Raw genomic sequence first — 23352 nt, forward strand, 5'->3', positions numbered from 1 at the left:
GTAAAATTATAGTACTTCTGCTATGCAAAACCCCCTTGATTGCACGGGGAGTTTGCATGTCGGTGTAACAATATGCTGGCACCGTGTCAGGTCTGAAAGCGGTGCAGACCCTGTATAACGCCAATTGAGGCTTGTCTTGTTTTGTTATTCAGATTTCTACACTTCCATTAAATTCCACTGCCTTACAATAAGCAATGATAAAGGTCTGATTTAAGACACACTCAAGCAGGGCAATTCAGAGCTTAGGACAGTGATCTGTTATTTATAGGCTTTTCCTAGCACTCATCACCAGGCTGTCTGAGCACCTCGCTCGCATTAATTCATTTTACCTTCGCAGCGCCTGTCTCCCCTCTCTCTCATTTCCCGTGCTCGGGAGACCCGCGTGCTCCGGTTGCCGTTTGGCGGGCAGGGGAGCGGCCGTGGAGGGTGCCGGGGCCCGGCCTCGCTACTCCTGCCGTTTAACCCCCAACTTTCTGAGGTGCGCGGGCCGGGGGCAGTGTGTGTGTGTGTGTGTTCCAATTAGAGGCGGCGCTGGAGGTAAATGAGAGCCGGCGTAAAGCCATCCCACTTGGAAGCCTCCTGCGAGAAGCCCATTCTGCCATTAACAATGGATTTGTCTTTACGAGGAGGTTAAGTACTTAGCATTATCGGAGCAGCCGTTTTTGCGAGCGCATCCTCGCCCGGCTCCGTGGCGGCAGCAGCAGCAGCGGCAGCAGCGCGGAGCCCCAAGCATCTGTGCGCGGAGCCCCCCCTCCGCTCCCGGGGAGAAAGCAGTGTGCAGCGGCCTGACCCGGGGGTCAGTTCCCTCCGGAGCGGGGGTGGTGGTGGTGGTGGTGTAATCCGCAAGGCAAGAGCATGCTCTGAATTTTCCGAGGTTAGCTCGGCGGTGCCTGGCTCACCCGCGGCAGGGGAAGGCGGCGCGGCGCGCAGCCGGGCCGAGCCAGGCCGCGGGAGGAGCGAACTGAAGCCCCAATGTCTTCGCCAGGAGCCGCCAGCCTCCTGCTGCAAAGCTCGGGGACCCGGGGAACAAAAAAGGCACAGAGGCAAACAAGCGCGGGTCTGTTCCTCCCCTCCACGGAGGAAACTGCGTGCACGAAGAAAGAAAGTTTAACTACGCTTAAAAATAAAAGTGGAGCGAGTTTACCCCGAGATAACTTGAAGTCATTAGTTAAAAAAAAAATAAAAACGCATCCCCAACCACCCAGCCACACGCTGTAGGCGCACACATGTGATCCGGAGTTCGCAGCCCGGGAAAAGGGAAGTGTGCGACTTCTGTGATACAAGTGCGGGCCGATGGCATCGCGGTTCCAGACCTGTGGGGACAGACAAAGCCCGGATCAACGCAGCCAGGAAGCCGCGGCTACGGCCACCTCGCCGGGAGACACGCTAGTTCTGCTTTCCTACCGAAAGAAGCAATTTTAATGAGGTTCTCCCTAGGAAAGGGAAAAAAAACCCCAACAAACCAGCAGAGGCCTTTCCTCCAGCTGTGTGCCTGTAACTCACGTGTGTTCAGTCTAATAACTTTTAATGTCTAGCCCTAAAACATCTTTATAAAAAATAGCTTTACAGCGTAATAGGCCAGGTGTCCTTCTGCTTGTTATCGGAGATTAAAAAAACCTGTGCGAGCCTTTTCAGATGCGTGGCCCGCCGCGCCGGGATCAAACCCGGACGCTGCCCGGGGCCGTACGCCCCGTCGGCACCGCAGCCTGGCCGCCGCGCTCGGCGGCTCCCTGGGCTCCCCTGCGAGGAAGCCGAGCGGTGCGGCTGGAGTTTCGGGTTTCAGGCGGTGGATATTTCACTTCTGCTTTGAGACGGGCGAGTTTTTTAAGAGAGACGTGGCGAAAACCTAAAGCCTCGTGATGGCAGTTTAATGAAATGCTAACCCTCTGGCCACGACCCGGGTGTGCGCGTGTGTGGGGTGTACACCGTGTCCCCCTCCCCGAGCATCTGGTGACCCCCACGTTTTTTCCAGACGAGGCTTAGATTCTCGATTATAAACTTATGGATTGGGGGGGTGGGATGTCTTTGTTAGGGACAACTTTCGGGATCTCCTGGTCTTCTATCAAGCAGTAGCGGCGGAGAGCAGGCAGGCAGCCCCGGCAGTCCTGCTTTGGCGCTGAACACTCATCGCCCTCCTTGCTGCTTGCGCGCTCTCGGCGGGGAAAGCTTTTGCAGCTCGCAGCGTCTCAGCAGCCTTTTACGCGCAGGGTCCTGAACGTGGCGATTAAAAATCCCCCCCGGGGCGAATTGTCCGTGTTAATCGCCCGGTGTTTGGCTGGCAGTCGCTCCCACACGGCGCGGCGGCGAGAAGGGCTGGATGCGGCGCCGGCGGCGCTGAGGTGGCAAAACTCCCGCTTCCCCGGGAAGGCGCCGGGCGGTGCGGGGGAGCTGCGGAGCCAAGGGCCCGCCTGGCCCTGAGGCCGGGGCCGCCCCGGGAGCCTCCGCGCCGCGGCATCCGCGGGACCAAACCCGGGAATATCGGCGGGGATGGGCGTTATGAACCTGAAATTTACGAGTGGAGCTCGCCGAGCCAAAAGTTGCCTTGCCAAAGTAAATAGATGCAGCGGATAACTATCAACCCGGAGATTAAAGGGCTCCACAACCCGGGCAGAAATCTTAAAGCAGCCGTAGAAATGCCAGAGAGGGAAACGGCGCTTCGGCTGCCATCCCACCCCGGGTTGCCACACCGCTCACACGTAGCAGAAAGCGCGTTAAGGGCTGCCAAAGCCGGATCAGGCGAAAACGCGCTTTAATAAGGTCCCCCCCCGGCCCCCCCGCAATGCAGACGTTGACAAACGAGTGGCTTTTTTTCCATCCCGATTCAGAGCTCGGAGAAGCGGACCGGGGGAAAACGCGTATATCGGCGCGGCTGTGCCGCGGATCACGCGAAGTTGGGGGCGGCGGGTGGGCCTAGAGAGGGGCCCCGGGGCCGGGGAACCCCTCTGCGGGTGGGAGGCTGCGGGAGAAAGGGTCCGTGCGCGCCATGACCCCTGCAGGGGGTAAGGACGGCTGCAAGCCCTCGGCGGGTCCTGGGCCGGCGGGGATGCCCTTGCGTGACGGGGGGATCCCGGAGCCGGCAGGTCGGGGTGGGGGCGCGGGCTGTACTGCGGGGGGCGTGATCCCGGGCGCCGCGGTGCGGCGGGGCGCGCGGGGGAGAGCGCTGCGAGAGGCGCGGGGCCGTCCGGCGGCGGGGCCGAGGCGAGCGGGGCGGCGGGGGGTGGCAGCGCGGCGCAACCCGCCGCGGAGCCTCGCAGCGGTGTCTGGCAGCGCCGCCGCCGCCGGGGTTTTGACAGCTTGGTGGAGCGGAGTGAGCGGAGCTTTATGGTAATTGCGGATCTCCACTGGCCTTCTGGGTAGCGAGCGAGGGGAGTATCAGCGGGGCGGGGGGGCGGCTTTCCTCACCCCGCCGGCCGGGGAGCGCGGAGTACCCCCGGGGCACCGCAGCTCGGCAGCGACCTGTGCCAGCCGCGGGGAGCGGGCGAGGCGAGGGGCTGGCGAGGGGCGCAAATCAATTAGTCAGGGCAAGGGGGGAGAACGGGTGCGCGGCCGGGCGAGCCCTGCCTGGCTGGTCAGGGAAACGCAGCCAGGGGAGGGGGAAACTTGCAGAGGGAAAAAGCGGTGGCGGCGCTGCTGCTGCTGCTGCCGTTGCCGCTGCTGCTGGCGGCGGCTCCCTCGGTGCAGCGCCTGCCCGGGGGGAGGGGAAGGGAGGGGAGGCGGCGGCTGGAGGAGGAGGAGGAGGAGGAGGAGGAGGGAGAGAGGGAGGGGGGATGCGAGGGGAGCGCAGCGTGCAGCAGACGGAGCCCGGTCTCCCAGCGGCAAGGTGAGGAAGAGCGGCTTTCCCGGCGGACTAAAGAGGGGAGGGGGGGGAGAGGAAGAAAAAGAGAGAGGGAGAGAGAGGAGGAGAAGAGGAGGAGGAGAATTAAATCCCCAGCCACACACACACAAAGCCGCGGCGGCCAGGGCACGGGAGACGGCGGCGCGGGCGAGATGTGGGGAGCGCCGCGCTCGCCAGCGCAGGAACTTCGCCCGGAGCAAGCCAGCAACATGGCGCTGCCAAACCAGAGCCGGCAGCCGGAATGAGCATCGCGGGCTGCCGCTCCCGCTGCTGAGCGCAGCCCAGCCGAGAAGCAAAGCCCTTCCCGCGGGCACCTGCCCCGTCGGCGCAGGCGGCGGCCGCGCTCCCGCCCCCCGCAGCTCCCTGCGTTCTCGCACCCCTTCCCTGGCCCGCCCGCGCCGGGGCAAGCCGCGACACACGCACCCACGGAGAGGGGGAGGGGGCTCGGGAAACTTTTCTTGCCTCTCCCCCCCCACCCCCGACGGGGCTGCCCTTCCTGGGAGAGCAGCAGGGCGAGGCGACGGTGTAAGACCCGCGGCGCGGACCGCGCACGCCGCAGCCCCGCGGCGCGGCAGGAAGGTCAGTGCACCGCTCCGCGAACAGCTCCCGTGAGGAAGCGCCGCCGCCGGGTCCCGCGGTGACGGGGCGGCCGCGAGGCTCCCCTCGCCCCGCCGCGGGGACGGCGCCGCGGCGGCCGAAAGTTACGGCGCGGAGCAGCGGGGCTCGGGCGGGAGTGGCAGGCAGGCGGCGGCGTGGGGGAGAGGGATCTCCCGGTGCGTCTCCGGGGCTGCGGCGGCGGAGGGGAAGTTTGGAAGGCAGTTGGTTGTAAAGATGCCTGTTTGGGGCGGCGTGGTGGGGGTAGTGGGGGGGGCGGGCGGCGGTGGGGGGGGCGGGCGGCGGCGGGGGGTTGGCGGCTGCTGGTAGCGCTGTCGGCTCTCCGGTGCGCCTGTGTGTGGGGTGGTGGCGGTGTTCCCGTCGTCTCCTACTTTGCGATCGGGAAGGCACCGGGGCAGCGGCGGTGCGGGGCTCCCGGGGGCCGGGGCGAGCGAGGAAAAACGCTGGCGACCCGCGGAGCGGGGACGGCTCCCGCGCCGGGCGGGACGGGCCCCGCGCTCCCCGTCCAGAGCAGCGGGCGGTGCGGGGGCGGCGGACAGGTGAGCGGCGGGGAGAGCCCGCTGCAGGCTGCCTTTCCCTGTCCGGGAGAGCCCGGGTGCCGCTCCCCCCCTTCCCTCCGCCCCGGCGGGGCGGGCGCCGCCGCGCACGTGGGGCAGGGCGGCCCGGGGCTTTCCCGTGCGCGGAGCTGTGCTGGCGTGAGGTCCGGCGTGACACGGAAGTTTAGTCAGCCCTAAAATGTAGTTTGGAGTTGAGAGACCGACCCGGAGGGAGGCTTGGGACTTGCCATCAAAGGGCCGGCCGGAGGGGGACGGCCAGGCAGGGAGGCAGCGGAGGCTGCTTTGTGAAGCCGGGGCCAAGTGGGGCGGCTCTGCGCAGCATATGAGGCATGCATTTGATGTTCGCGGAGCGAGTCCGGGGGCGAGGGCTGCGGAGCGTTCACGTTCCTCTTTTCTTTCTCGATGTGTGCGTGTGCGTGTGTGTTTTTTTCCCTCCCTCTCTCTCGTTTCCGCGATGTCTGTCGGATCCTGGGTTTGGTGATCGCGGAGGGGGCGAGGGGGAGGCGAAGAGCACCTCCCCTGAGGGGAAAAAAAAAAAAAAAAAAGCCCAGACCGTAGTGAGCTGTGTAAAACTGACAAAGTGTGGGTACTGGCTTTAATGGTATCGCTTCGGAGCTCCTCGCAGCATTAATTCCCACTAATGAATCTTTTCCAGAAACTCCGTTCATTGCTTTCATCTACTCTTTGGAGCCTGCAGCTTTTGTATCCGTGTTTGTATTAAAAAAAAAGGGGGGGGGGAGGGGGAAGCCCAGCCCGCACAACGTAGCCAAGCTCGGATTTTCCAAAGGTTTCTATTAACTTTTTTTCCCCCGCCCCCTCCCCGTGGCCCTACCGCGGGGGGCGGCCGGGGAGAGCCGTGCCCCGCCAGGGTCGCTCGGGAACAAAGCTGGGGGCGAGAGGGGGCGGGCGGTGCGAGGTCTCTGCCCCCGTGGCTGCGTCCGCAACCCCCCGCCGGTGGCTCCGCCGCACCCGGGTCGCCGCCGCCCGCGCTGCCCCCTCCCAGCCCGCGCTGCCCCCGCAGCTTTGTGCGCGCCGCTGCCCGCCGCGCCGCTCCTCGGGGCCACCGCTCTCGCCTACTCTCGTCCCCGAGGCTGGTGCTTGCCTATCTGACTGGAGCCCGGTGCCGTCGCGCTTGCGACACATCGATTCATTTCCTTTCGGTTCTGCTGTCGGAGCCTCTGGGTGGGTTTTTTTTCCTTCCTTTTTTTTTTTTTTTTTTCCTTCCCGAGAGGTAGCCAGCGCAGCGCTCACCCTAATTGCTTTTAGGAGGATTAGGAGCAAATTCCACCCCCCCCCCGCCCCCCCGCCTGGCCGCCTCCCCCTCCCCGGGTTGCCTTCGCGCGCCGGGGTTGCAGTTTATCCCTGGTGCAGTTCTTTGAATTGCTGTCACAAATAGGTGACTCAGAGTTAATTAGGAAGTATGCACCGGATCAATGGGCTGCACAGCTCATTAGTTATTCCCCAGCCTTTTGCAGCGTTGGACCTCCGGCTCCTCACCCCGTATACCTCTTTAATACGCAACCTGGAGGGCTGGCAGGGACCAGGGAGCACTTCGGGTGAGGGGGGCTGGGTGCGAAGAGGGCGTGATGAATACGGACATTGAAGTTTCCAGGTTGGGAGGTTGCGTGTGGATGACCGGCCGGGGTCGCCCCTTGCTCCCCCCGCCCCCCCAGCCCCTCCCGCCGTGGCTATCTAACCTGCCTCCGCGCACGGGCGTGGTGAGCCCTCGCCCGCCCCGAGGTCGGAGGGACGAGTCCGGAATGTTACCAAAAGCAAACAGGCACAAAAAAAAAAAAAAAAAGTGTGTGTGTGTGTTTATTGGAGCGTATGCTGAGAGAGCAGACAAAATCTCATTTGTCAGGCATGAAGGTGGGCTGTGTGGAAGGCTATAAATATACCAGGGAGGATGGTACCGCGGTCACTTTTCTGTTCTTCGCCATTTCTAAGGTGAGTGGCGGAGGCTGAGGGACCGGGCAGGGGCTTCTCCTGGTATTGTTTGTCCGTCTGTGATAGATCGGTCTAGACAGCCGCTCAGGCTCCCTGCGAGCTCAGGAACCGGAGCCTGAAAGGGAGAGTGAGGGAGTCGGAGAGGAAAAGGTCACCGCGATATTTTTTCTTCTTTTTTTTTTCTTTTTTTTTTTTTTCTATGGTGGCGATGGTTGTTAACCCTTAAAGCCGAGAGGGGATCGAGGCCGGCTGCTCCGGCCTGGAAAGATGCGGGAGCAGCAGCGGCCGCAGGGATGCTGCCGGAGCAGGGGGGGGCCGGTGCAGCGCGCCTCGGGCCCCCGGCGCTGCCCCGTCCATCTAACAGCTTCGTAAGAGCTGTTTCCCACAACAGGAAAAGAGTTCACCAGGCGAGCGCCAGATTATTTCGTTCCCAGGAGTTTCCTCTCTCTGGAAGCTCCGAGGAGGGCCTGGAGCCGGGGTCGGGCGGCCACGGGGCCGGGGGAGCCACCGCAGACCCTCGGGCTCGGCGGGGCCCCGGGGGTGGCCCGGCCGGGCGGCCCCGGCGGCTCTCCGCCTCCCCCGGCCCCGCCGTGCCCCCCCCCCCCCCCCCCCCGCCGCGGATTGCAGTGGAAGCCCCACCGCGAAGGTTCCCGGCCTTGGGGGGGCGTGGGGTGTGTGTGTGCAAGTTCCCGCGGCCGCCTTCAGGCCCCGTCGGCGGCTCCCCGCGCCCTTGGCCGCGGTGCGCTCCCGGCGGGGCCGCTCCTGTCCCTGCGCGCAGCAGCCGGGCGGACCTGCCTCGGGGCGTCGGGGAGCCCACGGGGGCGCGCACAGCTCCTGGAGCGCGGGGGCTGGCGGCGAGCGGGGTCTGCGCTGGGGCTGGGGCGGGCCGGAGGTGATTTGCAGCCCCTGCGTGCGTGTGAGCTTCCTTTTGTACTGAGACGGCCTCGGTGGATGAGATGTGATCGTGGCGTGCAAGCCTGGGCGGTACAGATTAAAAGCAGTTAAGGCTTTAGAGCGATAGATAAAAGCTGGTTTTGTTGGATTCGCCTGCAGCGCAGACCATTCCCATTCCTCTTTGTCTGAGCCCTGGTTCCGGGCGCTACAGCCTTATTGGAAATGCTCCCGAGCAGTCCGCGTAGCCAGGGCAGCAGGCAGCTCAGCGCTTATTTACACGTCACATCTAAATACATCTCTAATTAGATAGAAGCAACGCCGGAAATGGCAGATTTGTTGCATATCTAATAGAGACCAGTGCAAACAGACTCAGCAGGGTTTCCCTCTCTCCCCCCCGCGCCCCCCCCCCCCCCCCCAGCAAGACCAAGCTGGTAATCTGAGACCAAACAGAAATGACTTCTCCCATTTGAGTGCATTATGAACCACATTGGCCAATGTCTCTATTCTGATATTTAAAGTGATGCTTAGGATGTGTGAACCAAATGCCCAAATATGGACTGGGTCTTGAAACAATACTGGTGCCTTGGCTTTATTCCTGTGCTGGTGGACAATCTGGGCGCTGTGTCACACACTTCACCAGAATGTGCCAGGATCTGCAGCATCTTGGGCAGTTCTAAGTCATTGTCCCTTTCCCCTCCTCTTCCCACATCCCATGATAATTCACTTTTTTAAAGGTTGATAAGGAAGCCTGGGTCCCCTTAACAGGGATGCCAGAGGTGAGGTGGCTAAGCTCCAGGGGCTCCTGTACAGTCCACACAAGCAAACTTTGGGGATCTGTGCAGCTGCGAGACTGCGCAAAGTTGTTGACACGCTTTCAGGTCTCTGTGGATAAAATGGACCCAGGCCACCACAGCCCAAAATAATGAGTGCTATGCATACCAAAGTAGTCTTAGCAATCTGCGGCTGTCGTTTAAAAGGTCTCTCAACTTTTGACCGGTGAGTGGCCCCTGCAAAGGTGGGCAAAAGGCCTGCTCCGGCTCAGGTCATAGCTCTAGCAGCCACATTGCCCTCAGAGTAAATGTGGCTTGGAGTAAATTGGTGCTCAGTACAGAGGAGAAGCAGGCTCTGATTTCTGGACATCTTGACAAAGCTGTGGGCTCTTGCTGGGACTCTGCAGCGTAGTTGGGTTGCACAGGTGATACGCGATATGCTATCTTTCCCCTGAACACCGCAATAGATCATGTTTTAGTGCAGGCTTAGAAAGAGCAGCATGAAGCTGAGTTTAATACTTCCTCCTTAGGCTGGTGTTGTTTTAGAAATAATTGATGGCCAGAGTGGGCCTGCTGCCTTCTGTCTTGGTTTTGCAATGATTCGAGTGGCGGGGGCTGGCTGGGGGAGCTGGGCTAACCCCTTGTAGCTACGCCAGCCGCTCCGGCTGGCTGCGTGTGCGTGCAGGAGGCAGCGGAGGCCGGGGCTGCAGGCAGGGGGAGTTCCCCTGGCCGTGAGCAGCTCCCGTTAATCCTCCTGTCCTTTCAGGGAACGGGCTTACAGCGGTCCCTGCTCCACAGCAGCCTTTCCCTCCGACCTGACCCCCTCAGGTCCCGAGGCTGTGGTGGGCAGGGGCGTCTCTCCTGGGGGAGTGTATCTTTTGTGGGAGTTTGTCCGGAGCAGGCAGCCAGCGATCCTTTGAATGGCCGAGCAGATGAGGTGGGGATGGAAAGGAGGAGGCCAAGAACGCGCTGCAAATGTGGGTTTAGGAAACTGCTGCTGCTTTCCAGCAGCAAATTCATTTTTCCTTGTTTGCTGGACAGCAGTTCTTGGCCGAGTGGAGATTTTTTTTCCCCTCCTCTTTCCCACTGCTGGAAAAGTTAGCGAGTGAGGACATGCTTCAGTACCTGTTTTCCGAAACTGTTGTCTAAATTATTTGGGACTCTCCCTCTGCAGGGAAGCACTCCTTGCGCCCCAAACCTACCTTGTGAGCTGACAGATTTGGTGCCGTGTGATTAGACATGCAAGGAAGTCCACTTGGAGAAGATCCTGACAGCTTGAAATATAATTTGTGATCTGAAAGACAGTTTCCAGTATAATCTCATTATGCACCACAGACTCCCGGTGTTATTTTGTAGAAGGCGGACAATGATCAATTTACATTGACCTAGGGCTGGGCGAGCTTTTAGATGGTAATTGCCATATTGATTTGCATGCAAAAAAAGGACCTGCTAAAATTAAAGACCGGAAGCTAAATTAAACTAAATTTATTGTCTTGGTGCAAACTAAAAGACTTGTTAAAGTCTAAGGTAGACTTGGAAAGCTATGAAATCTAGAGAAAAATGATTCTTATCCTGATGGCTCTGGAAAATGAATCTACATGACGGAGACCGGGGCTGCAAAGACCCCATTGTGAGCAGAGGCACACAAGCCGGGGCTGTTCCGTGTAAGCCCCGACTCTCTAAACAATCGGAGAATAAAATATCTCCTCTGTCCAATGGAAATCTCGGCCTGAATGTTGGGATTGTCGTGCTAAGGAAAACAAAGCTTTATTTGGATAAGACAATTAAAGTGGAAAGCGCAGAATCCACCAGCCACTCTGGGAATGGCTTGTATAAAGAGCTGAGTGTGTTCAATAGAGCACTGGGGAAAGGGGGAGGCTTGGGGCTGCGCTTTGCGGCTGAGCCTACACCGGGAAAGCCTGGCATTGTGCTTCCTCCGCCTCCTCCTCGGCCAGGAGGAGCGAGAGCACTTCCAGCCAAAAGCGCTCTCCTTTCCGCAGCTCCCGCTGACCTCGAAGCAATCTCCCACGGCTGGGAGCTGCACCGGCGCACCTCTGCGGCAGGGTTGTTCCCCATGCACCTCCAGATGGCCCATAGTGGATTGCAGTCTGCCAGCACTGCCAGCTAGCCTGTTCTTTCTCAGAGCATGCTTTGCTTCTTGTTTTCAGCTGGAGTAGCTCTTGCTTTTATCCCAGGTGTTCATTTAATGCTCAGGAATACGTCACCTAGGGGCCTTGTACGTCTTTCGGTATTTGCGTATTACAAAACATTTGGGCCTGTATCCTCAGTTATAAAAGTCCAATCTTCTCCGCCATGGGAGTATTGGAGTAGTGCCTGGTACAGTTGATAGTAGAGAGAAGTACGCCTGTACTTGCACAGGCAGCAGGTCCCATGCCTGGGGCAGCCTGATGGCTGTCCTTGTGCTTGCAAGGAACAGGGGCTGTGGGGCTGCCTGTCCTGCCCCCACTGCTGTGTTTCTCCCCATGCTCCCCGGGAGTGGGGTGGCTTTGTGGCCTGGGATCTCCTGGAGGTGGTGGGAGAGCTTTGCCAGGCTCATTTAGCCATGGCTTGAGTATGGCATTTGTGCATGGCTGCAGGTAGAGACAGCAAAGTGAAATCAAAGCTGGAGGGGCGTATTCTCATCTCTCCTTGAAATTCACAGGGAACTTGCTAATGGCAGAAGAAGGGATGGGCTGAGCTCTTCTTTCTAGGTGTAAATTCCCTCCCTAGGCCAAACTTTCTCCATGCAAAAGCTCTTGGCTATGGAGAGATCCTACAGGGATCCCTGATCCCTGGGCAATCCCTTCTGCTCCCACGCCTCGGCATGCTGGGTTGTGCTCTAAGCCTCTCTGGCTTGCCCATAGCAGTAGGAGGCTGAGCTGGTTGTTGGGGGAAACCCTTCCCTACAGGCTGCAGTCCTCCTGGCTCACCTTGCTCTGGCCTGGTCGTGCTCCCCGTGCAGTGTTTTCCTTTCCTCCCGTTTCAGTAGTCAAGCACAAAGTGTATTAGCAAAGCCCCGTGCAGAATTAAGCAGCCCGGTGTGAAGTTATGCTGAGCTCCGCCTGGAGGACTCGCCTGCCTTCCCCCCCCCCCGCAGACCTCCCATGCTGTGCCATGCTTTGCCCTGCCAGGGCAGCCCAGGGCCAGCGGGCAGGGGTGGATGCTTCCCGGGGTCTGCACACCACAGTAGGCGAGGAAAGAAATAGCTCTGGCTAAAGTTGTGAGCAGCAGGGGAAGCCGGAACAATACTTGCAGGCAGGAAGTGATCTCCCAGGGTAAACGTTTTAATGGAAGTGTAACCTGGCATTGCACAAAAACCCAACCTAGGGCGGCTGCTGCCAGCTGGGGAGGATGCAGGGCTCAGGGAGATGCGTGGGAGGCTGTGCCGTGCAGTGCTGCGCCAGGGGCGCCCACAGCGGAGCCATGCGTGCAGAGCTGGGGGCGGCTGCAGCGCAGCCTGCCCTGAGCAGGTGGCTGAAGGTTGTCTTATTTTAGCTACAGAAATATCTCTCTAGATCCATTACTGCAAGATCTCGTTTGCAATAAACTGTATTGGCTCTTGTCTTTATACAAATTGCTGGTATGAAAGAAACCCCAGCCTATATATGCATAGAGGCAAGCATGAGCTAGTGAGATCAGGTTTCCTACTGAGCTCCCGGAGGAGAAGTCAGCATTTGATTGAAGCTACACTTGGTTCTTGGTTCCCAGGGGACAGCAGCCCTGAAACACGAGAGCCCTCCCTCCTTTTTTCCCCCCTTCTCTCTCTTCTTCCTCCTAAAAGCCTTTGTGCTGAAAGAGCCTCAGTAGGCACGAATCGCTGGTCTCTCACAAGAGTGTGTTGCAGCCTTTGCTGACATTGTTGTGTTAACGGTGGTTTTTACCAGGCCAGCAGATTTCTAGCTACGTATAAGGCAATGAATAGTCGATGATACTGACCTGTGAGTACATACTGGAATCATTTGTCGGCGAATCCGACTTGGAAGTCGATTGGAGCCGTATCATGGTGTGAAGCACCTTACCTGCCTGGGGAGCACTGCCCGTTGGCAGGAGGCAGGCCAAGATGTGCTTCCAATAAAATCAACTGTTTCCCCTTGCTGGTGCCGACTCCCAGACTGCATCTAAGCACCTAGAAAGTGCGCTTCCAGCTCCCGTGGCCTCCTCAAGGGTTCGTTTGTACACAGATCTTGGAGGAAGTTGCTGTGTTGCGCCTTTCCCTTGGAGGTGCATGATTTGGGTGGTGCTAGGCATTATTTGGGTAATGCTGGGCAAGGAAAGGTTTCCTCGAGTTGATTTATTTTTCCCTTGCTTCTGTTCAGTAAATTCCACATCTCTTAAGTTTGCCGCTGAAACAAAAATAATTAAGGGCAGGGAAGGGGGTTCGGGGGTTTACACCCAAATTCCAGCTGTGCCCAACAAAAGGCCGGCTGAGGGTGTGCAGTACACTCCTTTGCTGCCAGCTGGTTGTACAGCGAGTGAAGTCGGACTCGTGTTTTAGGTTATTGGGGTTTTTCTTCCTTTTTCTTTCCTTACGGGGGGAAAGGGCTGAAGGCTGGAAACGCGTCCCTGCCGGCCGGCTGCTCGCGGGCTGCCAGCGGCGGGGTCAGCGGCCGGGGCAAGGCCAGCCGCGGCGAGGGGCCCCTCGGCGGGAGGTTCGCTGCGATAAGAGGTCGGGCGCCGGTGCCGCCGGCCCGGCGGGGCGCGGGGCAGGGGGGCGGGGAGCCCGGGCTGCTCGGGGCCGCGCCGCGGGGGCGAGCTCGCCGTGTGCTGCGGAGCGCTGCGGCGCTGCGAGCGCGGCCCCCCCGCTGCTGCGGGGCTCCCCCCTCGCCCTTGCCAAAAGCCAAACCGAGAGCGGAGCTCAACTTCTGATAAGGCTTTTCGTCGAGCGGGAGTGCTGGCTGGAAGCCCCTCTCCGCTGTGGGGCGTAGAGCCCGGGACCCCGCCAGCATCGGGCTGGCGGAGCAACACCCCCGGCCCGGCCCGGCGGAGCCCCCCAGAGCAGCGCGGCTCGGCCTGACCAACCGCCGGGAACATGCACGTTTCTGGGCGGGGGGCGGGGGAGGTGGGTAGAGGGTGTTCCTTGTTTCGAGTAAACCAGCTGCAGTAGTTGATGGTAGAGCAATGAAGGCAGACACAATGCTGCTGTTGTTGGTTTGATCTCTAACTGGGGATTGTTAGTCTGGATTTAACTCTGTTCGGGGGGTGGGGTGGGGGGGTGGCGAAGGCTGTTTACAGCCAGTGCAAATAATGTGACAGCTGTTGGAGCGCGAAGAGCCTGCGCCTTGCCGGCACTCGCACACAAAAGCTCTCGCTGCGGCCGGAGCAGCCCCGGGGCCGCCCCGCCGCTCCCGGAGGCACCGCCCGCCGCTGCGGGGCTCGACGGGCACCCCGGGCGGCAGCAGGGCGCCGAGCCTTGCTCCCCTGCCGCCGGCGTCGCTAAAGCAAACGCCGCTGGGCGGGGAGAAGCCGCTCCCCCACTTCTCCACCCCCTTCCCCCCCCCCCCCCCTTCCCCCCCCAGCCTCTTGATTTACAGCGCAGGGAGGCTACGGGGAGAGCGGGCGGCTCCGCGCCCGACCCCGGCAGGCTTCGGCGTTGGGAAATTTCGGCGCTGGGAAATTCTCCCGGCGGCGGCCCCGGCGACTTGAGGGAGCGGCGAGCGAGGAGTCCCGGCAGCCCTGCGGGAGGAGAGGGCAGCCCCGGTCCGAGCCGCTGCGGACCTCGGGCAGGGCACGGTGCGGCGGCTGGCAGCGCGGGTTTGCCTCCCGAGCACGTGTTGGCAGCGGAGAAGTTGCTGCCTCTGGAGCGGGCAGCCCCTGATAGATAACCTGGACGTGCAGGGACCCCTTGAATAGGTCCTTGGTGAAAATCTCCTCCTGCATAAATAGCCCGAGTAGCTATTCTCTCCTCAAAGCTTCTGCATCTAAGCTCCTCGGTTTGCCTTTTAAGCATAGAATATAAAATGCTGCCTGTTCTTGAAGTTTGCTCTGGTACCCAAAGTGATCTCCCAGCCTTTTCAGAAGAGCCTCTGGAAAGTCGAGGGAACTTGGAGAACTGGGTTCCGGCCTATATTTGTACCTGACATAGTTTTGCTACCTACAAGAATCACTTTTATATAGTAAGTGACCTCCACATACTATTGTCTTTTTGACGAGGCGGCTCTGGGGTGGAAAGCAGGTAGGAGGGAGAGATGCTTATTTCCTCCCCCACACCCTTGTCATTTTGGTCGATGGGTTGGCTTTATCTGTTTCTCTCCAGTCTATTCTTTTTCTCTTTTGGCCTTGACGGTCCCCTTGGTCCTTTATGGATTACGCTGTGCTATTAGTGGCAAAAGTGCACCAGTAGTCATTCAACAATTTTAGCATCAATTCCTATAAACTGGTGTTTTATATGACGTGCCATTTTCCTGCAAGAATACTGCTTGCGAAACTAGTTTCGCCTTGGAGCAAAGGCGGAAAGATAAACAAGCCCGCATAGCCAAAACACTGGCAATCTCAGCCTCCTTCCAAATCTTTTAAAGTCACGGAGTAATATTTTCAGGATTATGCTGCTGCCTCTGAGGAGGGAATGTCGCTGGCGTTAAAAAAATAAAAAAAAGCGCTAATGCAAATTAGAGAAAAATAATTTTCTTTCAGCGATATGCAATGTATTAGTCACTTGTTATCATGCTTAGAGGCAGACCTCATTTGCGCGTCTGCCAACTCGTTCACATCTGCTCAGAGCTGTTCAGGGCATTTTAACCTTGGCGGTGTCGTGTCGTAGTCCCACGGATCAAGAACGAGTAATTAAAGCTCTAAGCAGCAGCAAAAAATTCATAGCCGCCCATCTGCATCGCAGTTGATTCGCTGCTTTGTTTCCGTGCGGAGCGCCGGGATGGGAAGGCAGGGCCGGCGGGGGCCTCCGCGCTGCCCTCTCCGGCGGGGCATCGCCGCCACCGGCAACTTTATTTCCTTTTTCTTTCTCTTTCCTTTCCCTTCTTTTTCTTTTTTCCTTTTTAAATTCTTGACGGAAGAAAACCGACCGTTGTTGTTGCGTTTCCTTTCCCCCCGCAGTGTTTTCCGCACGCCGAGACGGGCGGTGCGCAGCGCAGGCTGTGTCCGCCCTGGACGTGCGTTTCTTCTAAAGGTCTGGGGAAGGTGATGCGAGGCTGGGGTACTGGCTTGTGGAGATGTTTGTCGAGGTGCTTGTAATAATGCTTTCGTAACCGAGGGCTCGCCAGCGCTTTCCAGAAGTGCTCGGGAAAGCGTTTCCCGTCAAGGAGAAACGTTAGTGCTTTAAGCCCAACATAAACTTTAGGGCGAGGCTAATTTTTATGCATTGTTTAGCAGAAACCGAGCTGTTTATTTGTTTGTTGTTGGGAGGAGGAGGGGGGAAAAAACCAAACCCGGGGAGAAATCAGCCCCAACTTCCCAGGCACTTTTTCTTGCATGAGGCCGCCGGCGGTCCCCGTGCACCGGGGGCCGGCCCCTGCGCGGCCGTGCAGACAAAGCCCTGCGGGGAGCGGGAGGCTTTCAGGCCGGCCGCGCTAGGTAAAACGAGAGATGGAGGCACCTAAGTTTAATATTTCGCTGTTGTGCGCCGGCCATTTGCTGCATGAGGCACGGAGACGCCGTCCCCGCTGGGGCTGCGGGGCTGCGACGGGGCGGGGGGGGGAGCGGGTGGGGGGAGCGGCTCCCCATCTATCAGCCCCTCGAAGCTGTTGCTCCGTAAATGAGGGAACCACAGGCCCTGTCAGCCGCAATTACGCAAAATGAAGTCGTCCGTGATCAATATCTCCCAACGTCCCCGACGGATGTGTGGGGGGGCCGCCCCCGCCCGGCGTGCCGCGGCGGCTCCGCGCCGGGGAGCGGTGCGCCGGGGTGGCCGGAGGGAAACCAAGGGCGTACGTCCCATTAATCACCCCACCCCCCGGGGGTGCGGCGGGCGCAGGGGGAAGGAAACGGGGGCCGTGCTCCGGTATTTCTGCAAGGATAACGCTGCGGAAGTGAGCGCAGGCTTTCGCCCAACTCTCGCAGGAGCGCAGGGACTTAAGTATTCAATGTGTGTGTGGGGTGTCTCCCCCCTAGTCCCCAAGTCTCCCGAGCTATCAGAGGGGGAGGGAGCACGGCAGGGCTCGGCGGAGCCCGGTGAATGGCGAGCCCGTGGCGCTGTGCTCGCCCAGCCTCCCGCGGCCGAACAATGGGGGACGGGCGGGGGGAAGGGGCTGGCTTGGTGGTATTTTTCTTTTTTTTTTTTTTTTTTCCTTTCTCCACCCCCCCCCCCCCTTTCTTTCTATCCCCCTCCTGAAAAGCAAAAGCCATACGGAATAAAGGCAACAATGAAGTGCTCCCGGGATGCCGAGTGCGAGGCGGGTTAATGGGGTGGGGGCGCGCAGGCCTGCGCTCTCCCTTCTCCGCGCCGGGAATGCGGCCTTAAATTACCTGAAATGCACATTTCTGCCCGGCCCGCGGTGCGTGGGTGTGCGTGCGTGCGTGCGTGTGTGTGTGTGTCCCTCTCCCGCTGCTGCCGCTGCTCCTCCTTCGCAGCCCGGGCTCGGCTGCTGCCTGTTGTCTCTGGCAGCAGCAGCGGAAACCTCGCTCCTGTGCGTGTGTGTGCGAGTGTGTGTGTGGGTGAGTGTGTGTGTGTCTCTAAAATGGCGCGGATGGCCTGGGGAGGGAGATGCCGCGGCGGGTGGGCGAGGGAGGGAGGCCGCGCTCTCGCCGGGGGGCCCAGTCTACGCGGGGGCCCGGGGGTTTCAGCGGCAGAGCCGGTTTGCGGCTCCCTGCTCTACCGCCTCCTGCAGCCGCGTTCACGACACGGCGGAGCGGCGGCAGGCTGGACCGCCGGGCTGCCCGGTGCGGCGTGCAGGGGAGGAAACCCCCGCCCCCGGCCAAGAGAGCAGCCTGCTCGCCGCGGCGTGCGCGGGGGACACACGGAGGCATCGGCCGGGCGGGGGGGCGGGCGGCGGTGCGGGGCGGCCGGTGCTGCGGACGGGGTCGGTGTTTCCCGCGAATCTCCGGGAAATCCTTCATGCGGCGATACCTCAAGTTGGGTACCAGTCGCCTCGCCTCCCCACGGCGTGTGTGTGTGTGTGAGCCTTTGCAACCTCTCCTCTGTCGCACCCCTTCGATGCGTTTTAAGGGGGATGGGGGGTGGGTGGAGGGTGGAATGGGAGCGAGAGCCCCCGCCCTGCAGATGCTCCGAAACCTTCAGGTGTGGGCATCGCTGGTTGCCGGGGCAGCCTGCCCCGCCCCGGGCCGCCCTGAGGAGGCTGTGTCGGGGCCCCCGGGACTTCCCACGGGGCTCCGCGGCAGGCAGTGCCGTGTGGGCTCCGGGGAAGGCGGCCAGGGTTATTTGAAGGATCGCCAGCCATTTTAACTTTCCCTTATTGGCCTCCTCCCCCGCCCCCTTCCCCAGTTCCTAGGCTTATCATTAATTGAAAACTTTTTTTTTTTATCCCTTTTTGGCTGCCGCCGGCGCTGAGAGCGATGCAATGATTCGCCTCGCAGCATATGGGAAAGGGGCAAAGCTCCGCTGCCGCTACGGCGCAGCGACTGTTTGTGCAGGGTCCAAGGCGTGACAGGCGGCACGGGGGGGGGGGGCGGGAGCGGGAGCGGGGGCCGGGGGCCGGGGGCCGGGGTCGCTTCCACCTCGGGCCGCCTGTGCCGGGGGGCCGCCCCAGCCGGAGCCCCGCTGCGGGCGGAGGGGGGTTCTCCGCCCGGCTCCGGGCGCAGCGCGGCGGCCAGCCCGGGGCGGCGGTGCCCGGCGGCCGGGAGGATGGATGCCCCGCCGGCGCTGGTGCTGGCTTGGCGGTCCCGGCTGCCCTCGGTCAGCTTTGCCGCGCCGTGTTTACACGGCACAAAGTCCCGGTCGCCGTTTGGCACGTGACGGGGTGGGAGCCGCGGAATGGGGGGGACGACGGGGGACGGGACGACGACGACGGGGGTGGCTGCGGCAGGAGCCTTAAAATAGGCGCCGACCCCCTTGCGCTGCCTGCGCGCTGCCTAAACCGAAACGCACTACTGCCGTGCATGACTCAATATGTATTTTAAATCGGTTTAGCGATCTCGCTGGCGCATTGTGCTTAGCTTTATGGTTAAATGAAATGCCACACGTCCCGGGTAAAGGTCAAACTTCTTCTCTAATCCGCGGATCCGTGCGGCGGCTACTTAGTCTGCAGCTTCCTCCTCTGGTTTACAAAACGTGTCACTAGCGGTGATGCCGTGTGGAGATTGCAAAAAATAACTCATGGGGTTGTGTTTTTTGGTTTTTTTGTTTTGCTTTTAAAAAGCGCAGCCAACCCTGTTCTTCAAACACTTGTCTAATATTAGATCGCTGGCTGCTGCCAGAGCTTTATATGGTGCATTGTAAATGGTGCAGCAGTAGTGTCTTTAAGGTCTCCTTTCTATCCGTGGCACAGGTCGTTGTTTTTTATAAGTCGTAAATATGTAAGTCGGAGGTATATGATAAACGAGGTACCCAAACACATTCATAAGCAGCTGCCCGTATTTAAGCTTATAAATACCGTATGAGCGCTGCCCTTTAAATCAAGCGCTAGATGAACGCTTTGAGGGCTAATCGAAGTAGATCGCTACGAGTCCTCGATTGCTTCTCACTCCTCTCGCAGGGATTTTCACAAATCTAGAAATGATCCTTTCAGTGGCCTGGAACCGGGCGGCGACGGGGGGTGGGTAGGTGGGTGGGTGATGGAGGTGGCAGGGGGGGCATCAGAGGCGGGTAATTTATTGCATCGGTTTTTTGCCGAAAGGCCGGGTTGTTGCCGAAGCGCCTGCCTCCGCTTCGGTGCCACCGGCGCTCGCAGATTTTTTTTTTTTTTTTTACCCCGCGCAGCCCTCCCCGCCGGCTGCCGTTGCGCGCTGCTGCTGCTGGCGCTGTGGCTTGTGTGCAGTGGAAACTGGCGGGCTGCCAGGCGGAGCTCGGAGGTGGAAAAGAGTAAAGGCGCCAAAAGGGAACTCGTGCGCCGCTGCAATTCTCCTCCCGCCCCGCTTCCTGGCTCGCTGCAGCCGCCGGCCCCGCCGGGCTTCCTCCACACACACCCCCCCGCCCCCCTCCCACAGAGACTTTCACCTCGCACACCCGCCGCCGGGCACCCTGGGGCCGGGGGGTTGGGGGTGCGAGAGAAGGGTGCCCCCGGCCCGGCCAGCGCTGCCTTCCCCTCCTCTTTCCCCCGGAGGCACGGAGAAACGGCGTCGTCTTCTCCTCCCCCCCCCCCCCCCCCCCCCCCCGCGGGCATCGGGTTTTTCTCGTTTCCACGCCAGGAGCGTGTTAACAAAACTTTGCTGCTGCTGGCGTCAATGGCTGCCAAAAGTCTGTTGACGTTGCGAGGGAGACCCAAACGTTTCCCTTTTTAATCAGCTGCCCGAGCGGCGCGGTGTGTGTCTCTGCCTGCCTCTGCGGCGCGGCGCGGGCAGAGCGGGGCGGTGGGTGTTCCCGGCACGGCACGGCGCGGCGCGGCGCGGCACGGCACGGCGGGAGGCAGGTTAGTGCTTGCAGGCGCTTTTCACAACTGGTTTCACACGGCGGCATCGCTGCGGAGCCGCGTGTGCGTTGCACGTCTCCCCCTCCGTGCATCACCGTCTATATTTAGCCGCAAATGGCTTTATCGGCCAGACACCTCCCGGAGGAAATGCCGTGCGCTCTCCGGCGGCCGAGCCCCGCTCCGCGTAGAGCAGCGGGGGCGGCGGGGGGGCTGCGGCGCCCTGGGGCGCGCTGACAACGGTTGGGGGGGCTCGTGGTGGCTCGGCGGGTGACGGGCGGGGAGGAGGAGCAAGAAGGGGGGAGACGTGTCCTCGTTTTCCTCCGTGAGCTCAGCCCGTCGTCGGGGTTGCACAACGGGGCCGGCTGCGTCCGCCCCCGCGGAAGCTGGGTATAAATATAGGAGCGGTGCCCTCCCACACCCTGGGTTCCCCCCGGCAGTGCCGAGGGCTTGCGGAGCTGCTGGCGTTTGGCCGAGCCGCAGGAGTCCCCTGCGAGCCGCCGGCTCCGACGGGTGGTCGCTTGCCGGGAGAGGGGAGGAGGAGGACGAGGACGGAAGGGGCATGCGAAGAGTTAAAAAGTCTGCTGCTGCAATGAAATTATGGCTGGCAGTGGCGCCGCTGCTCGTTCAGCAGACCTCCACTTTCAAACAGTTCACAAGAAGTTCATCAGGGCGGTGATTACAGCTGCACACACGCGCGCACCCGGGGCAGTGGGTGCCGAGGGGCAGCTTTGGGGAAGGGGCTGGCAGCCGTGGGGGCGTGGGCTCTGACCCACCCGGACGGCCGCTGGGACGTCCTACCGTGTCCTGTGCCCTGGCGGGCTTTGCCCGGCCTCTGGTAATGGCGGCGGTGGTGGGACGTGGGGCCTTCGGATTACCCGGTGTAGCTGTGGCTGTCGCAGGGGAAGCTCTCGGGGCCCCCCGTGCAACTTCAGCGTTTCGCTATCTGCACATGTCAGGGGATTGACGGCTCTAATTCAGGCGCTGCGCCTTATCTTAATGATACACTTCCACCGAGGAAGCCGGGCGGGCGCAGGCCGCCCCTTGGAGGAGCAGCGTGGGTCGGCCACGTGCACCCCCGAGGGAAGGGGCATGGGGAGCGGGCCGTGTGCCGCCAGGGCCTGTCTCCTCCAAGCCGGTGCCCGTCCCTCCGTGATGAGGCAGCGCACAGGGTGGCTACTAACCTTACGTAAAACCCTAAATCACTCTCTCCATGCTGCTGCTGCCTCTATTGAAAACATTACGAGCGGCGCATCTGGAAACCAGTAAATCTGTCCAGAAACCGTCTTTCCAGTGAAATAACTCCTTTTGAATGATAGCGCGGTATCTAATCTCGGCGGATTTTTGTTTTCTTGCAGCGATTTTTGCGGACTTCATTAGGGAAAGCTAACTGTTCTGGAGAGAGGAGGGTCAACATGCCGTTTCATTAATATACATTTGTTCCAGACGTGGAGTTTTGCACAAAAGGCCTCTCTGAGGGGTGAAAAAAGTGTTGGGGAACAAGGCTTTCCTGCCATTTCAGTTCTTAAACCTCTCTGAACGTGTGTGAAGTATTGTGTTAAAGGCCCAGTCTGGGCTTCTTCCCCATTAAATGCCAAAGTGATCATTTGCATATTTTGTATCCTGACAAAGGAAATGAGTTTGCTGGGGAAGCATGGATGCTTTGGGAGACGTTAGGCATTAAACTCCCAGTGGTCAGTCGCCCGTTACTGGCTGGTGTGTGTAAAAGGAGTATCATGCCTCCCGCTTAAAGGCTTCTATTTTTGTGAGAGAGGAAGAGCTGAGGGATATCCTGTGCATTAAAGGCTCCCCCTACTTATTAACCCAGCATTTAGCAGCAGGATGCAGGCTGAAGCTCAGTCAAAAGAAACGACTCAACCTCCGAAGAGCAATTAAAATCTTGCACTGGAATAAATCATGCGCCGCGATAATCCTGTTAATAAAACGCAGCTTGTCCTGACACTTCGTTCATGCAGCAAACTAGAATTTAACGTGAGCGGAGGTGGCGTTAGGCAAGGTAGAGGGGAGGAAAAGCCTTTTCCTCTCCGCTGCTGGACGCGAAAATGCGGTTACCTTTCACCTGCCTCTCCGGCTGCACACGGCGCCGATCCTCTTGGACTGCTAATACTTCTCCAGCGAGCCCGCTAATGATTTCTTTCCCTGGAGTGAGCAGGCATCATTGAATTACTGAAAGCACTCGCAGCAGCAGCAGCAGCAGCAGCTCCGATGCAGAAGCCACCAGGGCTTCGAGCTTAATCAAATCAAGGGGTGGGGAGCTCGCCAACCCACTTACTATATTTAACCCCTTTCTCTAAGTTAGTCATGTGCAGATGCTAAAGGGGAGGTTTTTATTTAGATCCCTTCTGTAGCAGCGTCTCTTCAGTTTAAAGTCCTCGAGTGAAAGCTTTATCAGCAGCATAGCTAGTACACACGGTATGTGGCTGTTCTTGAGATGCACTCCTGCTCCTGTGTGTTCCTAATGCAGGGGTTTTGTGAGTGCCTGTGGGTAGTTTTCAGTGTTCCCCCAAGCCATGGGGTCTCTCCTTGGTTCAGCCTAGGTGAGATGAAGGTTTGGGGACTTGGCTGGCTGAGTCATTTCTTGCAGAAATGATACGCAGTGAAGAAACTTTTATTTGTTGATAGCCTGGAATGATTCTTAATTTTCTGGATGCGCGCTGGGGAAAAGATTCATCTCCTCTGACCTATAAATGCCCTCAATTTGCTCCTTTATTGCAGGGTATCTCCCTTAGCGGTTAACGTAGGCAGCTCACTCCCCGCACCAATCCTGCATTCATTATTAATTACCCGGAGGGAGGCTGGCTGCTCCGCCGTGTTGTTTGCACTTCCTCCTAGACAAATCTGCTCAACTTTTTTTTTTCCTTTTTCTTTTTTAATAGAATATAAAACTGTGAAGAAAAGTGACGATTTTTAAGAAGACGTCATGCTTTCTGCAACTCCCCTGTATGGCAACGTTCATAGCTGGATGAGCAATGAAAGGGTCCGCATGTGTGGAATTAATGAAGACAGGTAAATATTTAAGCTTCTGGCAAGTTAAACCACACTGTGATTCTGCAGCGTGAGGTCTTGAAGTTTGCTCGCTTCCCTAGTACGGGAGCAGATAGCTGCCGCCTTGCATCGAGATCAGCCCAGCTTGGAGGGAGGGCTGGGCAGGGGGATGGGGGAGAGCAAGAAACGAGATGTGCCTGAGAGTGGTGGAGCAGCCGCTGATTTACTATTTAACAGGCAACCTGGGTCAGTGAAGT

General features: G+C 59.6%; 1 protein-coding gene across 8 annotated transcripts in view; it reads left to right on the plus strand.

Moving 5' to 3' along the window:
• The window catches only part of BCOR (BCL6 corepressor), an 83274-nt gene that overhangs the window by 20298 nt on the left and 39624 nt on the right, over window positions 1-23352 (plus strand). For 6 of the 8 annotated variants that reach the window (XM_037376915.1, XM_037376920.1, XM_037376922.1 and 3 more), the window contains exons 1-2: window positions 3758-3820; window positions 22987-23116. In XM_037376915.1, coding sequence (XP_037232812.1) covers window positions 23031-23116 — 86 coding nt within the window. In that variant the 5' untranslated portion in view covers window positions 3758-3820; window positions 22987-23030. Of the gene's footprint in view, window positions 1-3757; window positions 3821-3851; window positions 4415-22986; window positions 23117-23352 lie in introns of those variants that run through there. The other 2 variants (XM_037376918.1, XM_037376916.1) reach the window with 2 other exon arrangements.

Source organism: Falco rusticolus, chromosome 2, assembly GCF_015220075.1.
Source record: "Falco rusticolus isolate bFalRus1 chromosome 2, bFalRus1.pri, whole genome shotgun sequence".
Classification (NCBI taxonomy): Eukaryota; Metazoa; Chordata; class Aves; order Falconiformes; family Falconidae; genus Falco; species Falco rusticolus.